Consider the following 19,477-nt stretch of genomic DNA (forward strand, 5'->3'; position numbering starts at 1 on the left):
GGACTGAAGCTTACGATCCAAATCAGCTGTTCCCTCTTCCATAGTAATGAATTTCTCCTTAACATCAGCCTGAAGAACTTCAAACTGATTTTTGAGAAGATTGTTGTCATTCTCAATTGTTTTTAAGCATTCAATCTCTGCCTTAAGAATCCTGGATTCGTCTCGTAAAGACTTTATCATTTTTCTATTATCAATCCATTTAGTGCCAATAAAAACTATGAATCCCAGAAGGATCCATAGATGTTGGGTGATTTTACAAGACACCTCTTGTAAAATCTCCCACATGGTACAATTAAAAAAACTGTTAAATTCTTTTTTTTTTAAACTTTTAAATTCTTGAACAGTAATGTGTTCAGACATTTTGTTTATAAAAGAAAAATTTTTTACCTGCAATGATCGGTTCCTCCCAGTGGTGGTCTCTGTGTTTTTGGAGCCTGTGCTAGAACTAGCTCTTGTAGACCAGGCTGGCCTCGAACTCACAGAGATCCGCCTGTCTCTGCCTCCCGAGTGCTGGGATTAAAGGCGTGTGCTACCACTGCCTGGCCGGCCCCAAACTCACAGAGATCCGCCTGCCTCTGCCTCCCAAGTGCTGGGACTAAAGGTGTGCGCTTCTACCACGTGGCGGGCCTCAAACTCACAGAGATCTGCCTGCCTCTGCTTCCCAAGTTCTGGTATCAAAGGCGTCTGCCACCATGGCCTGGCCAAGTCACTTTGTATCAGACCAAATCTGCCACTGTGGCGGCTTTTGTTGCAAAACCGCAGATACTTGAGCTTCTGTTAATTCAGGCAGTGGGGTTCCGCTGCAAACTTAGCCAAGGCAGGCAGAATGGGCCTGTGTGGCGGAGTGTCTCTCAGACTCAGCACTTGGGCCCGAGTCACGAACTAAAAATCAGCACCCAGGAGGGTGCTGTGTTAGCTAGCGGGCTCCCCGCTTGAGTCGGGGGTAAAATAGCCCGACGTTGGACGCCAAAATGTAACAGCGTAAATGAATGCAGACAGATTGTAAAAATTATATATATATATATATATATATATATAGCTTTAATAGACTTACAGAACCACCGTTCCCGTGGAGACCAGGAAAGCAGAAGCAGCGGCTGGGAGCTTGCTCACCAAATATATAAGCAAACATTAGCCCAAGGCGAACACGCCCCCTAAGGGGCGGGACTTATCCCTACATGGTATACTTCTGTATTCTTAGGAGTTGGAAACTAGAAGGTTACACGATTTGAGTTCAACCTAGACTATAATAGTGAATTCAGGACCATAAATAAAACAAGATTTATACAACATTCCAAAAATCTCTGCTTTCTCATTTATTTATTTTCTTACCAAATGTTTGAAGATAATATAGGAAAATGGTATTTAGTTGTTTTGCAAGTCACATTGTCTTTCCCAAGTAGGCTTTCTTTTTTTTTCCTTTTAAGATTTATTTGTTTATTATGTATAAATAATGCATATGGTTTGCATGCCTGTATGCCAGAAGAGGGCACCAGATCTCATTATAGGTACCTGGGAGGTACCATGTGGTTGCTGGCAATTGAACTCATGACCTCTGTAAGAATAGCTAGTGCTCTTATCCTCTGAGCCATCTCTCCAGCACCCAAGTAGGCTTTCAAGTCCGAGTCCCCTAAGTGCTCAGATAACCAGTGTGAATTGCCAGCGTCAAATTCTGTAATTGTCTTTATTCAAAGCTCCAAACTCAACCAGGCGGTGATGGCGCACACCTTTAATCCCAGGTCTTAGGAGTTTGTGGCCAGCCTGGTCTACAGAACTAGTTCCCTGACAGCAAGGACTGTTACACAGGAACCCTGCCTCGTCGCTGTTCTGCTCACCTACCTATGTCACTTAGCAGCAGTGGAAAGTGAGCATGTAATAAAGTCCTACTGGATTATTAAGGAACACCCCTCTCTTTTCTTGCAGAAACTTTATATTAAAGCATCATGTGTTCTTGGTCCGAAACTGGGAAAAGATTCATCAGAAACAGGAAGAAGTAAAGCACAACCGTGACATCCACTCAACATCATTGTACACCCGTTGGAATGGCATCTGTAGAGATGACGGGAATATTAAGTCTGGTAAGGCATAGGAAGACTTATTCTTTTCTTGTTTTATTTTTTGAGGCAGGATCTCTCTGTGTAGCCCTGGCTGTTCTGGAACTCTTAGTAGCCAAGCTGACGTCAAACTTACAGAGATTACCTGCCTCTGCCTCCCAAGTGCTGGTAAAATTCTTGTGCCACCACCATCTTTCTCGGAAGACTTATTCTTAATTCTATAAAATTATTCAAAAATGGTCATTTTAATTACTTTTAAAAAATCAGGATTGAAGAGATGACTCATCTTTTGGGAGCACTGGCTGACTTTCCAGAGGACCCAGGTTTACTTCCTAGCACTCTAGGAACCATAGTGGCACACTGCCACTATGTAACTACAGTTCTAGGAGATCCAGTGCCCTCCTCTAGCCTCCATGGACACTTCATGCACAGGGTATATATGAATACAGGCAAAATACACGTTAAATAAAAAAAATTTTAGAGCTGGGTATGGTGGTATACACCTGTAATCCTGGCACTCAGACAACAGAAGCAAGGAGTTTGAGACCAGCCTTATCAAAATACTGTGTTCCAGGCCATCCAAGACTACGTTATAGTATCTATTTGGAGTGGGTAAGTTGCCCAGCTTTTTTTTTATTGAAGGGTATGTGTATATAAATGATGTAAGGGTTGGGTCATGTGTGCCTCAACACATACGTGAAGACTAGAGTGCTATTTCATGGAATTAGTTTTCTCTTTCTAAATTTACACGGCTTCCAGAGATTGAAGTCAGATCACCAGGCTTGCATGGGCCAGGCACCTTCACCTTCCCCTGTCTCAGTTACTTTACACAGTGATGGCAAATGCATTATGGAGAGAAAAAAATCATAACCATAAATCCAAGGACTTTGCTCACATATTTACATAAGAACTATACATCCAAAACATTTGGTTTCCTTTTTCCAGTCTTTTTGAGTGAATGTTAGAAATAGCCTCATTATTTGAGCTAGTATCCAGTCCAGAACAGATGAGATGCAGCTTTGTCTGTGCATCCTTTTGTTTTGTTTCATTAGTTTTATTTTGACACTTTGTCTCACTGTATATCTCTGGCTATCCTAGGACTCACTTTGTAGAACAGGCTTGCTCTGACTTACAGAGATCCACCTGCTTATGTTGACAGAGGTTTCTGTCTCACCCAGTCCCAAAGCTGTTCAGTCCCAAAGAAACACACAGAGGTCTACATTAATTATAAACTGGTTGGTTTATTTTTTTTTTTTTTTGATTTTTTGAGACAGGGTTTCTCTGTAGCTTTGGAGCCTGTCCTGGAACTAGCTCTTGTAGACCAGGCTGGCCTCAAACTCACGGAGATCCGCCTGCCTCTGCCTCCCGAGTGCTGGGATTAAAGGTATGCGCCGCCACCACTGCCCAGCTAACTGGTTGGTTTATATTAGCTCAGGCTTCTTATTATTTAACTCTTACATCCCACATATTCTTGTCTGTGTCAGCCACGTGGCTTGGTACCTTTTATCACTGAAGCATTCTTATCTTGCTTCCTCTGTGTCTGAGTGAGTCTGAGTGATGACTGATGAATGAGCCTTTCCTCTTCCCAGAATTCTCCTATTCTGGTGGCCGTGTCTCTACTTCCTGATTGGCTATTGACCAATCAGCATTTTATTAAACCAATACAAGTAACAAATCTTTACAAGGTACAAGACATGCTTGTCCCACAGCATGCTTCTGCCTTCCAAGTGCTAGGATTAAAATCTCACCACAATACCTGACCCATGAAATGTGTAGTGTAGGATATGGTTGTGCATGCCTTTAATACCAGCTGTTGGGATGTGAAAGCATGAAGATCCGGGGTTGAAGGCCAGCCTCAAGCCATACAGTGGCTACACCAGAGCCTGTCTTTTTTTTTTTTTCCACTTTTTCAAGACAGGGTTTCTCTGAAGCTTTGGAGCCTGTCCTGGAACTAGCTCTTGTAGACCAGACTGGCCTCAAACTCATAGAGATCTGCCTGCCTCTACCTCCTGAGTGCTGGGATTAAAGGCATGCACCGCCACCACCCAGCCAAACAAAAGCCTGTCTTATTGAAAGGTAGGAAGGAAAATATTAAAAAGACCATGCTCAGAACCAGCAAAATGGTTCAGCAGATAAGACTCCTGCTACCAGACCCAACAACCTGAGTTTCCCTGGGACCCATATAGTAGAAGGAGAGAAGAGACTTCTGAAAACTGTCCTCTTGTTTTTGCAAGTGTTCTGGGACATACGCACATTCACAAAGGTAAGTTACTAGGGGCTGGAGAGATGGCTCAGAGGTTAAGAGCATTGCCTGCTCTTCCAAAGGTTCTGAGTTCAATTCCCAGCAACTACATGGTGGCTCATAACCATCTGTAATGGGGTCTGGGGCCCTCTTCTGGCCTGCAGGCATACATACAGACAGAATATTGTATATATAATAAATAAATAAATATATTTTAAAAAAAAGGTAAGTAACTAACTATTAAGGGGGGGGGGGCGGCACAGACATGGTGGCACTACCTGTAGCCCCATCATTTGTGAGGTAGAGGCAAAAGAATCGAGTATTTCAAATCACCATTGCAGGCCAGCCTGAGCTAGCTGCATGAGTCATTACAGTGTCTCAAAAGAAAGAGCCAGGCCTGTGACTTAATGAATACCTATAATTGTTGTGATATGAGCGGTGGGCTGCTTCCTGCCACCCGGCTACCTTTACCCGAAATAATTACATGGAAACTGTATTCTTTTAAACACTGCCTGGCCCATTAGTTCCAGCCCTTTATTGGCTAGCTCTTACATATTGATCTAACCCATTTCTAATATTCTGTGTAGCACCACGAGCTGGCTTACCAGGAAAGATCTTAACCTGCATCTGTCTGGAGTGGGAGAATCATGGCAACTCTTGACTCGGCTTTCTTTCTCCCAGCATTCTGTTCTGTTTACTCTGCCTACCTAATTTTCTGTCCTGTTAAAGGGCCAAGGCAGTTTCTTTATTTAACCAATGAAATCAACACAAAAGTCTCCCACATCATATAATCAGCACTGAGAGTGAGGCAGGCAGATCATCATCAGTTTGAAGCCAGCCTGGGACACAGTGGCCTTGTTTCAAATTAATTAATTAGATAACTTCTTTAAAGAGTTTTTGTTTCTTGTTTTGCACTTAGGAGACAGGGTCTGTGTAGCTCACACTAGCTTTGAACTTGCTATATAACTGAGAATGACCTTGAATACCCATTCCTCCTTTCTGTGTCTTCATAGTACTGGGATTATGACTTTTGGTCAGTTTTCTTTGTCTTAGAAAGAGTGGCAGGCATGAATGTGGAGGACAGAAGACACCTTGTGGAAGTCCTGGGGCTCAAACTCAGGGCGTTAGACTTTTCATCAAACTTCTCATCCCACTTAGCAATCTCACCAGCCCAGAGAAATATGAATTCCACATCTTACAGGCTACAGGAAGTCAGCTGACTCACTGGATGGTATCCTGAGCAAAAAGGCTATATTCCCTTTGGGGGCTTTTTTTTTTTTTTTTTTTTTTTTTTTTGGCAAGGTTTCTCTGTAACTTTGGAGTTTGTCCTAGAACTAGCTTTTGTAGACCAGGCTGACCTCGAATTCATAGAGATCCTCCTGCCTCTGCCTCCCCTGTGCTGGGATTAAAGGTGTGCGCCACCACCACCTCCCACCCGGATTTCCTCTCCCTTCCTTGCCCCTCTCCCCTTCATCCCTCTCCCATGAACTCCATGTTCCCAATTTACTCCAGAGATCTTGTCTTTTTCTACTTCCCATGTAGATTAGATCCATGTATGTCTCTCTTAGGGTCCTCTTTGTTGTGTAGATTCTCTGGGATTGTGAATCGTAGGCTGGTTTTCTTTGCTTTATGTCTAAAAGCCACTTATAAGTGAGTACATATTATATTTGTCTTTCTGAGTCTGGATTACCTCACTCAATATGTTTTCTTGATCCATTCGTTTGCCTGCAAATTTCAAGATGTCATTATTTTTTGCTGTGTAGTACTTCAGTGTGTAAATGTACCACATTTTCCTTATCCATTCTTCAGTCGAGGGGCATTTAGGTTGTTTCCAGGTTCTGGCCATGACAAACAATGCTGCTATGAAAATAGTTGAGCACATGTCCTTGTGGCATGATTGAGCATCCTTTGGAGATATACCCAAAAGTGCTATTGCTGGGTCTTGAGGAAGGTTGTTTCTTAATTTTCTGAGAAATCGCCACACTGACATCCAAAGGGGTTGTACCAGCTTACACTCACACCAGCAATGCAGGAGTGTTTTCTTTTCCCCACAACCTCTCCAGTATAAGTTGTCATCAGTGTTTTTGATCTTGGCCATTCTTACAGGTGTAAGATGGAATCTTAGAGTTGTTTTGATTTGCATTTCTCTGATGGCTAAGGATGTTGAACATTTCCTTAAGTGTCTTTCAGTCATTTTAGATTCCTCTGTTGAGAGTTCTCTGTTTAGGTCTGTACTCCATTTTTTATTGGACTTTTTATTCTTTTAATGACCAGTTTCTTGAGTTCTTTGTATATTTTGGAGATTAGCTCTCTGTCCAAGGTGGGGTTAGTAAAGATCTTTTCCCCTTCTGTGGGCTACCGTTTTGTCTTGTTTACCGTGTCCTTTGCTTTACAGAAGCTTTTCAGTTCCAGGAGGTCCCATTTATTAATTGTTTCTCTCAGTGTCTGTGCTACTGGGGTTATATTTAGGAATTGGTCTCCTGTGCCAATACATTCAAGTATATTTCCCACTTTCTCGTCTGTGAGGTTCAGTGTGGTTGACTTTAGGTTGAGGTCTTTGATCCACTTGGACTTGAGTTTTGTGCATGGTGATAGATATGGGTCTATTTTCATTCTTCTACATGTTGATATCCAGTTAATGCCAGCACCATTTGTTAAATATGCTTTTTTCTCCATTTTATATTTTTTGCTTCTTTGTCAAAAATCAGATGTTCATAGGTGTGTGGATTAATAGTGCCACTCCCTTTGGGGGCCATTTTCATTTTAAACTACCAAAGGGTCCTATCTTTCAAGTTACCTGGTGAATTATTCAGAGAGGGGTGTGTGAGTATGATCAGTGTCTAATGCTGCCACTTTTTAAAAGAGAAGTGTGTGCCTAAACAAAAAGGAGTCCCAAATTGCTAACCACTTCCCTATGATTGCCTCCTTCCAACCTAAATACATGAAAATAAGAAAACAAGCCAGGCGGTGGTGACGCATGCCTTTAATCCCAGCACTAGGGAGTCAGCCTGGTCTACATGGTGAGTTCCAGGACAGGCTGCAAAGCTACAGAGAAACCCTGTCTCAGAAAAACCAACAACAACAAAAAAAAAAATTATTTGAGCCAGGTGTGATGACATTCTATAATCCCAGTATTTAGGATGCAGAAGCAGAGGAACTGCGTATTTAAGGCCAGCCTGATGTATATGACCCAACCAGAGCAATGTAGTGCCAGGTACACTGCCTGTTGCTAAATTCACACGTACATGCACTCCAGTTTGCCATCCTCCTCCTCACATTGACTTTGGCAAGACTGTTTTTAGCAGCACCGCAAGAGAGGACGTGAGCTGGAAATAGAAAGAGTACTTCCTGCAGCTTAGACTCGGCTCACTCACACGTTTATCTAAAGACTTTTGTATATTAAGTGTATAAGTCTAGAGGAAGACATGACATACCAGGACACTGGAGTTAGAGAAGGTTGTGAACTACCTGACATGGGAGCTAAGAATTAAACTCAGGTCCTCAACAAGAGCAATATTACAAGCTCTTAGCTGCCGAGAGACTTAAGGGTGGGAGGGTGTAAGCAGCATGTTAATATAGGGAGGAGAGAAGAAAGTGAGAAAGATGGAGGCTGCTTAGACTCATTATGGAGTATATACACTTGGAGCCACTGCACTCTGTAGCATTTACCACTATATAGAAACAGTAGTGTTTTCTAGTTTTTTTATGTAGAGGAAGAGAAGCCCACTAATTCTACTTAATATCCTAAAGATATTAAGATAATAGATTAAAAAAATAGAAAGAACTAGTCATCTGGAAAAGAAAAACATGCATCAAATTCTTCATTTCTTGAACCGCTTTACACCTTCTCTTTGCAGATGTCTTCATGACCCAGTTCTCTGCCCTGCAGACAGCTAGATCTGTTCGAACAAGACGCTTGGCAGCTGCAGAAGAAAACCTGGAAGTGGCTCGGGCAGCACGCCTAGCACAGATCTTCAAAGAGATCTGTGATGGTATCATCTCTTACAAAGGTATGCATGTCACTCACCCTCTCCTGAGAAGCCCTAGATCTCATGAACCAGCAACACTGTAGCATTATGAATTTAAGAGATGGATTTGTTCTTATTGTTGTTATTAGATAAGAGATTTTAGGTTTTCTTTTTCATGTGTTTGGGAGCCTGCATTTACCTGTGTACCACATGCATGTCAGTTACCAGCAGAGGACTGAAAAGGACATTGGATCCTCTGGAACTGGATTTACAGATAACTGTGAGCTGCCATGTGGGTACTGGAATCCTCTGCCAAAGCAGCCAGGCCTCTGCATCCTTACATTTTTAAAAAGATTATGTGTTGCGGGGAGTCAAGTTTGTCCATGTACATGCAGTGCTCGTGGAGGTCAGAAGGTGGTGCCAGATCTCCTGGAGCCAGAGTCAGCTTACTAATGTGTGAATTAAACTCAGGTCATCTCTTAATTGCTGAACCATTTCTCCAGCCCCATGTTCTACCTTTTGTCAGAAATCGAAAATCAAAACAAATAACCTGGTTAGGAATTTGAACTCAAAGCATTGCACTTATCAGTGTTGTGTTTATTTTTTATAATTAAGTACTGTTTTTATAAATAATTTTTTTAAGTTAGAGGATAGGTAATCTTTATGTCTAATTTCCATCTGTTGATGAGGTAATATTGCAGTTGTAAACTTATCAGGGCTGGAGAGTTGACTCATTGGTTAAGAGCATGGTCTGCTCTTCCAGAGGACCTGAGTTCAATTCCCAGCATACACATGGCAGCTCACAGCTGTCTGCAACTATAGTTTCAGGAGATCTTACACCCTCACATAGACTTGAATACAGGCAAATCACCAATGTATGTAAAATAAAGTCAAATAAATTTTTAAAAATTATAAATGTATGGAACCAAATAGAAGACTCGAATATCAATCCACACATTTTCAAACACCTGATATTTGATAAAGAAGCAAAAAATATCAAATGGAAAAAAGCATATTTAACAAGTGATGCTGGCATAACTGGATATCAACATGTAGAAGAATGAAAATAGACCCATATCTATCACCATGCACAAAACTCAAGTCCAAATGGATCAAAGACCTCAACATAAAGCCAGCCACACTGAACCTTATAGAAAAGAAAGTGGGAAGTACACTTGAATGCATTGGCACAGGAGACCACTTCCTAAGTATAACCCCAGTAGCACAGACACTGAGAGAAACAATTAATAAATGGGACATCCTGGAACTGAAAAGCTTCTGTAAAGCAAAGGACATGGTCAACAAGACAAAATGACAGCCTACAGAATGGGAAAAGATCTTCACTAACCCCACATCAGACAGAGGTCTGATCTCCGAAATTTGCCAAGAACTCAAGAAACTGGACACCAAAAAAACACATAATCCAATTTTTAAAAACTGGAGTACAGACCTAAACAGAGAACTCTCAACAGAGGAATCTAAAATGGCTGAAAGACACTTAAGGAAATGTTCAACATCCTTAGTCATCAGAGAAATGCAAATCAAAACAACTCTGAGATTCCATCTTACACCTGTAAGAATGGCCAAGATCAAAAACATTGATGACAACTTATGCTGTAGAGGTTGTGGGGAAAAGGGAACACTTCTGCATTGCTGGTGGGAATGCAAGCTGGTACAACCCCTTTGGATGTCAGTGTGGCGATTTCTTAGAAAAATTAAGAAACAACCTTCCTCAAGACCCAGTAAATCCCACTTTTGGGTATATATCCAAAGGATGCTCAATCATGCCACAAGGACATGTGTTCAACTATGTTCATAGCAGCTTTGTTTGTCATAGCCAGAACCTGGAAACAACCTAAATGACCCTCAGTCGAAGAATAGATAAGGAAAATGTGGTACATTTACACAATGGAGTACTACACAGTAGAAAAAAATAACGACAGGAAATTTTGCAGGAAAATGGATGGAGCTAGAAAGCATCATTTTGAGTGAGGGAACCCAGACACAGAAAGACAATTTTTCACATGTACTCATTCATAGGTGGTTTTTAAACATAAAGCAAAGAAAGCCAGCCTACAAACCACAATCCCAGGGAACTTAGACAACAGTGGGGACACTAAGAGAGATTTACATAGATCTAATCTACATGGGAAGTAGAAAGTAGAAAAAGACAAGATTTCCTGAGTAAATTGGGGACATTGGGAGAGGATTTCAAGTGGGAGGGGAGAGGAAAGGAGGGGAGCGGAGAAAAATGTAGAGCTCAATAAATATCAATAAAAAATATATAAAAAAATTGTAAGTGTAGTAGCCTATGCCTTTAATCTCAGCCCAGGGAGGATTGTTATGGTCCACACCATAACAAGGGAGGCCTTCTGGGGGTTGCTTGGGGCTGGCACACGCCTTTAATCCCTGACTCAGAAGACAATGGCAGATAGGTCTCTGACTTCAAAGCTACTTTGGTCTACAGAGTGAGTTCCAGGACAGCCAGGGCTACACAGAGAAACCCTGTCTCAGAAAAACAATATACAGATCTTTTTTTATCACTGTACATAGGTGGTACACATTCATGCAGGCAAAACATCCACGCACGTCAAAATAAATAAAAATATCTGCCATCCTGTGACAGGGATAGCACAAGAATTAGAAACTCAAGGTCTTCCTTGCTTGCCTAGTGGCTTGAAACCAGCAGGCCCACAAGCAGGAGCAAGAATTTACCCTAACCAGGCGGCAGTGGCACATACCTTTAATCCCAACGCTCTGGAGGCAGAGGGAGGCAGATCTCTGTGAGTTCGAGGCCAGCCTGGTCTACAAGAGCCAGTTCCAGGACAGGCTCCAAAGCCACAGATAACCCTGTCTTGAAAAACAAATTTAAAAAAAAAAAGAATTTACTCTAAGTGTCTTAACAATTATTCTTTTTTTTTAGTTTTTTTAAATATTTATTTATTATGTATACAATATTCTGTGTGTATGCCTGAAGGCCAGAAGAGGGCGCCAGACCTCTTTACAGATGATTGTGAGCCACCTTGTGGTTGCCGGGAATTGAACTCAGGACCTTTGGAAGAGCAGGCAATGCTCTTAACCTCTGAGCCATCTCTCCAGCCCTGAACAATTATTCTTATTGCCCACCTATCATTGTTTACCATTTCCAGTATATATTCTATAATCTTCATAATCCTGCTTAATTTTGGTCAGGATGGGGTAAGAAAATATTTTTTTTTTAAAAAAAACTATGTTTTCTTGTTTTACATGCCAAACCATTTCTCAATCCCTCCTTTCCTCCTGCTCCCTCCACCTTCCCTTGCCACCTCCCCCCCCCTAAAAAAAAAACTCCCCATGCTACTCCTCAGAGTGGGGAATGCTTCCCATGGGAAGTCAACAAAGTCTAGCACATTGATTGTGTTGAGGCAGAGCCACGGCCCTCCCCACTATATGTAGGCTAAGCAGGGTATCCGTCAAGGGAGAATGGGTTCCAAAAAGCCAGAACAAGCAGCAGGGATAAGTCCTAGTCTCATTGCCAGTGGCCCCACAGTCTGCCCCAGCCATGCAACTGTCACACCCACATTCAGAGGGCCTAGTTGGGTCCTTTCCTCACTGTCAGTCTGGAGTTGGAAGGCTTCCATTAGCTCAGGTAAACTGTTTCCGTGAATGGTCCCCATCATGGTCTTGACCTCTTTGCTCATATTCTCACTCCTCCCTCTCCGTGACTGGACTTTGGGAGCTCAGTCCAGTGCTGTGCTATATAGTTCTCTGCATCTGCTTCCATCAGTTGCTGGATGAAGGTTCTGGGGTGGTATTTAAGATAGTCGTCAATCTGACTACAGGGCAAGGCCAGTTCGGGCACCCTCTCCTCTACTGCTTAGGGTCTTAGCTGGGGTCATCCTCGTGGATTCCTGGGAATTTCTCTAGTGCCAGGTTTCTTGCTAGGCCCATAATGGCTTCCTCAATCACGGTATCTTCTCTTGTTCTAGGTCATTGACTTCCCTCATCTTGACCATCCTGTTCCCTCTAGATTAGTTTTGATTTGCAATTCTCTGTTTAGACCTGTACCCCATTTTTTAATTGCTTTCTTTTTCTATTTTATAATTTTAGCTTCTTTTTCAAAAATCAGGTGTTCATAGGTGCATGGATTAATATCTGGGACTTCGATTCGATTCTATTCATCAACCTGTCTGTTTTTATGCCAATACCAGGCTGTTTTCATTACTGTAGCACTGTAATAGAGCTTGGTGTCAGTGATGGTGATCACTCCAGAAGTTCTTTTATTATACAGAATTGTTTTGGCTATCCTGGGATTTTTGCTTTTCCATATAAAGTTCAGTATTGTTCTTTTAAGATCTGTGAAGAATTGTATTGGGCTTTTGATAGGGATTACATTGAATCTGTAGATTGCTTTTGGTAGGATTGCCATTGTTATTATGTTGATCCTACCTATCAGGAGCATGGAGATCTTTCTTTCCATTTAATGATATCTTCTTCAGTCTCTTCCTTCAAAGACTTGAAAAGTTATGTTGAACAGGTCTTTCACTTGTTTGGTTAGTGTTACCCCAAGATATTTTTATGTTATTTCTGGCTATTGTGAATGGTGATGTTTCTCTGATTTCTTTCTCATCTTCTTTATCATTTGTATATAGGAGGGGGGGCTACTGATTTTTAAAATTTTTTTTTTTTTTTAGTTAATCTTGTATCTTGCCACAGTACTGAATGTGTTTGTCAGCTGTACGATTTCGCTGGTAGAATTCTTGGGGTCACTTATGTACACTATCATCTCACCTCTTGGTCCACTGTGTGCAGTTGCAGCCTGTTCTTCAGAGTTCCTCTGAGGTCACAGGGATGGGTGGGTTTCCCTGCTTGATTTTTAATATATTGTTTTATCTCTTGGGGCAGAAGGGAGTAAGGTTTTGATTCTCAACTTTTAATGTGGAAAATTCTAGTTTTTTTAATTAAAAGATGTTTAGATTCTGGAGCAATGGCTTAGTAGTTAAGAGTACTGTTTGCTCTTGCAGAGAACACACATTGAAATTTCCAGCCTGCATAATGGCTCACCACTGCTAATAACTCCAGTTCCAGAGTATCCAGTGCTCTCTTCTGGTCTTTGGGGGCACCACGCACATCATATAGTACACAGACATACATGGCAGCCAGAACACCTGTACACTTAAAATAATGATTTTTTTCTTTTCTTTTTTTTGGTGGGGGGAATTCTAGACAGGGTTTCTCTGTGGCTTTGGAGCCTGTCCTGGAACTAGCTCTTATAGACCAGGCTGGCTTCAAACTCACAGAGATCCATCTGCCTCTGCCTCCCGAGTGCTAGGATTAAAGGCATGTGTGGCCACTGCCCAGCTAATAATTTTTTTTGTTTTGTTTTATTTTTTTTAATATTTATTTATTTATACAATATTCTGTCTGTGTGTATACTTCTGCAGGCCAGAAGAGGGCACCAAACCCCTTTACCAGACGGTTGTGAGCCACCATGTGGTTGCTGGGAATTGAACTCAGGACCTTTGGAAGAGTAGGCAATGCTCTTAACCTCTGAGCCATCTCTCTAGCCCCTGGCTAATAATTTTTTAAAGGATAATGTGGGGATGGTGTCTCCAAAGGGGAGGCATGGGAATAAAGACACAACTCACATGGCTTTATCAGGAGGGAGATTCTCAGAGATCCCTCACGAAATCCTGAGTTCACATCCTGAAAATTCCTTCGTTTATTTTCCAAGCAGCCTTATATTCCAAAACATAAACTGAGGGGGAAATTCATTAGCATTCTGTTTCCTAAGTAGCCAGGTGAATGGCTTTAGTCACGTTCACATCTTTCTATGCCCACTCTGTCATGTCTTCCTTTCTTCCTGCTTTGTATGCCAGCCCTGTCACATAGGCTGAATTAGCATCTCTATCCCAGGCGACCTCCAGATTACAAAGAAGGAGCAGAACAACATCCTGACCCTTTGACGGGTTTGGTGACCTAGGTGACTGACCATCTGGGCAGCAGGTGCAAGCTGTGGCCTGGGATTCTGGTCGCCGTACCATGTAGAAATATGGGCCTACAGGATTGAGAGATGGCACAGTAGTTAAGAGCGGTGGCTGCTCTTTGACAAGGCTCAGGTTTGGTTTCCAGCACTCACATGGTATTTCACCACTGTCTGTAACTAATCTCAGGAAATCCAATGCTCTATTCTGTTTCCCAACGGCGCTACATAGGTGTGGAGTACAGACAGTCCGGCAGATGCACAGACATATAAAATGCAAATAATTAAAAGCTCCAGAAAGAAAAAGGATGAATGTTTATAGGCTGGGACTGTTCTTTATTGAAAAATAACTCCCCTAGCATGTTCAAGGCTCTGAGTTCTATCCCCAGGTCCCCTTTTAAAAAAGAAAAACAAATAGTATAATCCATCCAAACTCATGCCATCCTCAGCCTCTGGTACCAGGTGCTGGGATTACAGATATGGACCATTACATCTGACCAAGAAAAATAAATTTTAATAAAAATAGTACAAGCCAAGTGTACTGGTAGGTGGTTGTAATTCTAGCTACTCTTTTAACCCATGAGTTCTAGACCAGTTTAAACAACAAAACAAGACCTCCATCTCAAGTAGAAGAAAGGGAGGGAGAGGCAGGCAGGCAGTCTGGCTAAGCAAGTACCGTGATTGTCTTTTAGCGTTTGTGTACTAAACCTTGTACTCTTCTACAGATTCTTCACAACAAGCCCTTGCAGCTCCACTTCTGAATCTTCCCCCAAAGAAAAAGTAGGTATACATTTGTGATAGCCTTATAGAGCTCAGTTAAGAAGGTAGTGCCCCAGAATGACAGCCTGCTTGTGTTCCAGAAATGCTGACTATTACGAGAAGATCTCTGACCCCCTGGACCTCAGCACCATAGAGAAGCAGATCCTCATTGGGTATTATAAAACAGTGGACGCTTTTGATGCCGACATGCTCAAGGTCTTTCGAAATGCTGAGGTATTTCCTACCTTCAAACACAAATTTAAGAAGTTTGATCTGAAAAGAGCTATTTTAAAAGTTTCTTTTTGGGAAAGACAATAACTTTCTTTTTTGGTTTTTCAAGACAGAGTTTCTCTGTGTAGCAGTCCTAGCTGTCTTGGTTACTTGCTTTGTAGACCAGACTAGCCTTGAACTCACAGAGGTCCTACTGCCTCTGCCTCCACATGTTGGGATTAAAGGCGTGCACCACCACACCTGGCATAATGTTCTTTTAATCAGTACATTTGTTTATTTGTGAGTACCTATGCGTCACAGCAGCATGCGGAGGCATAAGCTCCCTCTTCCTGGCATGTGAGTCCCAAGGATCAAACTCAGCTTGTCAGGCTTAGCCGCAGCACCCTTACCTTAGCCATCTTATCGACTTGACAGTAATTTTGTTTTAATTTTTTTAATCTTTGTTTTGCCTACATGTATGCAATGTCCACTTAGGCCAGAACTGGAGTTGGAGATGGTTGTGCGCCATGTTGTGAATGCTAGCAACTGAACTTTCTATGCAAGAGAAGCCAATACTCTGAATTACTGAACCATTTCTCCAGACCCAAAACAAGTCATTTTCTTTGTTTTTTTAGAATATGCATTACATTGTGCTAAATAATGTGAAATTCTGTTCGTTAAAAATATTCTAGGCAGGTTGGAGAGATGGCTCTGTGATTAAGAGCACTAATTGCTCTTCAAGAGGACCCCTGCATTCACTTCCCACACCCACACGGCAGCTCACAGCTGTCTGTAACTCCAGTTCTAGGGGGATCTGGCACCCTTACACAAATAGATATACATGCAGGAAAAACACGAATACACATAAAAATAAATCTTAAAAAATACTCTAATCAACTTCACTCCCAGCACTTGGATGGCAGATGCAGGTAGATCTCTGTGAGTTCAGAGACAGCCTGGGCTACATAGAATTCCTTACAGTATGTTCCTGTCTTTGGCAGGGCTGGTGGGGTGGGTTCTCAGTCAGGAAGATGACTCTTCAGGTAACCTGACTTTGTTCCCAGAACCCACAGTGTAGTGTTGGAAGAAAAGGACTCATCGTGCTAAGTCATTATCTGACCAAATGCATGCCATGGCATATATGTGCCTATATGACAATAACAATTTTTAATTAAAAAATTAACTCAGTAAACATACTTACACTATACAAGCATTGATCCCCAAAACATAGATGAAAATACCAGGTGTGGTTAGATACAGTGTCTCATACCTTTAATCCCAGCATGAGTGAGGCAAAGGCAAGGAAAATCCTGTGGGTTTGATGCCAGCCTGGTCTATAGCTTGAGGTTTGTTTTTCAAGACAGGGTTTCTCTGTAGCTTTGGAGCCTGTCCTGGAACTCAATCTGTAGACCTGGCTGGCCTCGAACTCCACAGAGATCTGCCTCTCTCGGCCTCCTAAATCTTGGGATTAAAGGTGTATGTCACCACTGCCTGGCTATAGCTTGAGTTTTAAGCCAGCCAAGGCTACATAATGAGACCCTGTTTAGAAAGAAAAGCCAGGTGTGATGGTATGCCCTTACAATTCTAAAGTCGAGGAGATAGAGACAGGAGGATCCTGGGGCCCCCTGGCCAACCATTTTAACTGGTTAACTCCAAGTCAAAAGAAGGTGGACAGGGTTCCTCAGGATGACACCTAAGCTCATTCTGTGGCTTACGCAGGCAGGTAGGCATACATACATGCATCTGTGTGCCTGCACACGCGCGTGCATGCGCACGCACACACACACACAGAAAATTATGGAATGCAAGATTGAGTCATTTCTCAAAAGCAATATAGTCTTTATAAAATATTAATTTTTTCCTGAACTTTTCTATTACATATTTTTACCTATTTATTGTGTATCTGTCATTTTTTTGTTCTTGAAAATAATTACATTTGAGGCTAAGCATGGTGGCTCATTCCTGTAATCCTGGCACTTGAAAGACTAAGTCTGAGCCCAGACCAGGCTATATAATAAGACCCTGCTTCCAAAAGCAAGCCTAGAGTATGAAGGAAATACTATGTACTAGCTTTAAAAAGGCAGTTCTCCTATGACTTTGAAATATCCTGGAGAACAGAGTGGGTTATTGGGGTAGAGACTGAAAGACAAAATAAGAGAGGGAAATTAAGAAGTAGAAGAATAATTAGAGCAGTCTTGAATTAGAACATAGTTTCTGTTAGAACCCAGCTTCCACAGACATTTACTATGTGCTCCAAGCATTTGCAAAACAAAAGTAAATGGAAGATTTCTACAATATGCTTGCAGTACTAATTAAAATTTAATGATCACTGTTTTTGATCTTATGGATAGTAAGGCTCTTGACAGGAATTCACTAGCAAAGAAATTTTAAAAATGGAAAATATACCGTCTAAATCCTAATTTTAATTCATTATAGTTCAATTTGTTAGCCAGAATGGGAGAATATAGAAAACCATGCACCCTCTACAGGTAAAAAATGAGAAGGACAAAAATGATTTTTTTTCTTTTGCTTTTTCCAGAAGTACTATGGTCGTAAATCTCCAATTGGGAGAGATGTTTGCCGCTTACGAAAGGCCTATTACAGTGCCCGGCATGAGGCATCAGCACAAATTGATGAGATTGTGGGAGAAACAGCAAGTGAGGCGGACAGCAGTGAGACCTCCGTCTCTGAAAAGGAGAACGGGCATGAAAAGGACGATGATGTCATCCGCTGTATCTGTGGCCTCTACAAGGATGAAGGCCTTATGATCCAGTGTGACAAATGCATGGTGAGTGTTGAAGGTGATGCAAAAGCCTGGTCCTGATGTGCATGGTGACCACATTCAGAAAAGCAACCTCCTCTTCCTTGGAGTTGACATGCCAGGCCTTTTCTGAACCATAATTTAGTGCAGCTTTTGTTCATCCTCTACTGGTCATCATAGAGTCTTTCTCCCTTTTTGTCTTTCATTTACATCTTCCTTTCCTCTTCTTTCTGCCCATTTTTACTGTATTTTTCTCGCAAAATCTGCACCTAGGAAAGTAGTGCTTGCTATAGTGCTTTACCTTGAAAACCATGAACGACAGCACACAGTATAGAGCATGAGTACAAGTCTATTCCAGTGTATATAAGTTCACCCACAAATGACCCATACTGGAAGAGTCTAGACCTGGATTCAGTGTGTAGTATTCTGCATACCTGTGTACTTGTTAGTCTGTTTGCTCATGGGGCTATGAATAGTATATAAGTTTATTAAGAGGCTAAAGTCAGGTAAACGTCAGGGGCAATTCTTTTGGAGTATAAAGCCTTCACAGTAGCTAAAGCATTAATAGTGTTACATAGCAAGTGATAGTTTGGCAGTACATTCATCTTCATTTTCTCTCCACATCTCCCATTTTATTTGTCCAAATCTATGTATTAGACTTGATGGCCAGATGGTGGTGGTGCAATCCCTTAATCCCAGCACTTAGGAAATAGAGGCAGGCGGATCTCTGTGAGTTCAAGGCCAGCCTGCTCTACAGAGCGAGTTCCAGGACAACCAGGGCAGTTAGACAGAGAAACCCTGTCTGGGGTGAAAAAAAAGAATTGATGTATATACTTTTATTCAGACATTGTTTTCCCCTCTTATCATTTATTTCTGATTTTTCCCTCATCTGCTTATAGCTTAATTCTTTTACTTTGCCCCGTCCTGTTCCTTTATTTTTATCACTATCATTATTCTCAGGGCTTCTCTCACTAAGTGTAAATCCCCTTGTCAAGTGTGCCTGTGTTCATAGGTGTGGCAGCACTGTGACTGCATGGGTGTGAACACAGATGTGGAGCACTACCTTTGTGAGCAGTGTGACCCTCGGCCTGTGGACAGGGTAAGCTGATCTAGTTAGATCACATAGAGAGTGTGTGATCCTCCTATGCAGAATTGCTCGGGCTCTCCATGCCTCAGCTTGACACTAAGGGTGGGAATTCTCGCCCTTGCTTTTCTCAGGAGTGTGACCAAAAGGAAATAGGATGCTTAGGATCTCTGAAAGAAATTATACTGTATAAAGCTGAGTGGTACTGGTGCATGTCTTTAATCCCAGCAATGGTGAGGCAGAGGCAGGCAGATCTGATTTTGAGGCCAGTCTGATCTATAGAGTTCCAGGACAGCCAGGGATACACAGAGAAACCCTGTCTTAGGGAAAAAAAAAAAAGAAAAAGAAAAAGAAAGGAGGAAGAAGAAAGAAAAGGAAAAGAAATGGTACTATAAAAAACTAAGATTCTTCTTTTTTTTTTTGTTTTTTTTTTTTTT

General features: G+C 41.8%; 1 protein-coding gene across 5 annotated transcripts in view; it reads left to right on the plus strand.

Moving 5' to 3' along the window:
• The window catches only part of Ash1l (ASH1 like histone lysine methyltransferase), a 162,722-nt gene that overhangs the window by 132,509 nt on the left and 10,736 nt on the right, over positions 1–19,477 (plus strand). For 4 of the 5 annotated variants that reach the window (XR_003378742.1, XM_005367130.3, XM_013353766.2 and 1 more), the window contains exons 16-21: positions 1,924–2,078; positions 8,154–8,306; positions 14,952–15,006; positions 15,087–15,219; positions 17,735–17,983; positions 18,969–19,055. Coding sequence is in view for 4 of the 5 variants with exons in the window: in XM_005367130.3 (XP_005367187.1) it covers positions 1,924–2,078; positions 8,154–8,306; positions 14,952–15,006; positions 15,087–15,219; positions 17,735–17,983; positions 18,969–19,055 (832 nt within the window). In the remaining variant the exon portion in view is untranslated. The remainder of the gene's footprint in view (positions 1–1,923; positions 2,079–8,153; positions 8,307–14,951; positions 15,007–15,086; positions 15,220–17,734; positions 17,984–18,968; positions 19,056–19,477) is intronic. The other variant, XM_026789219.1, reaches the window with a different exon arrangement.

The sequence above is a fragment of the Microtus ochrogaster genome, unplaced genomic scaffold, assembly GCF_000317375.1.
Source record: "Microtus ochrogaster isolate Prairie Vole_2 unplaced genomic scaffold, MicOch1.0 UNK16, whole genome shotgun sequence".
Taxonomy (NCBI): domain Eukaryota; kingdom Metazoa; phylum Chordata; class Mammalia; order Rodentia; family Cricetidae; genus Microtus; species Microtus ochrogaster.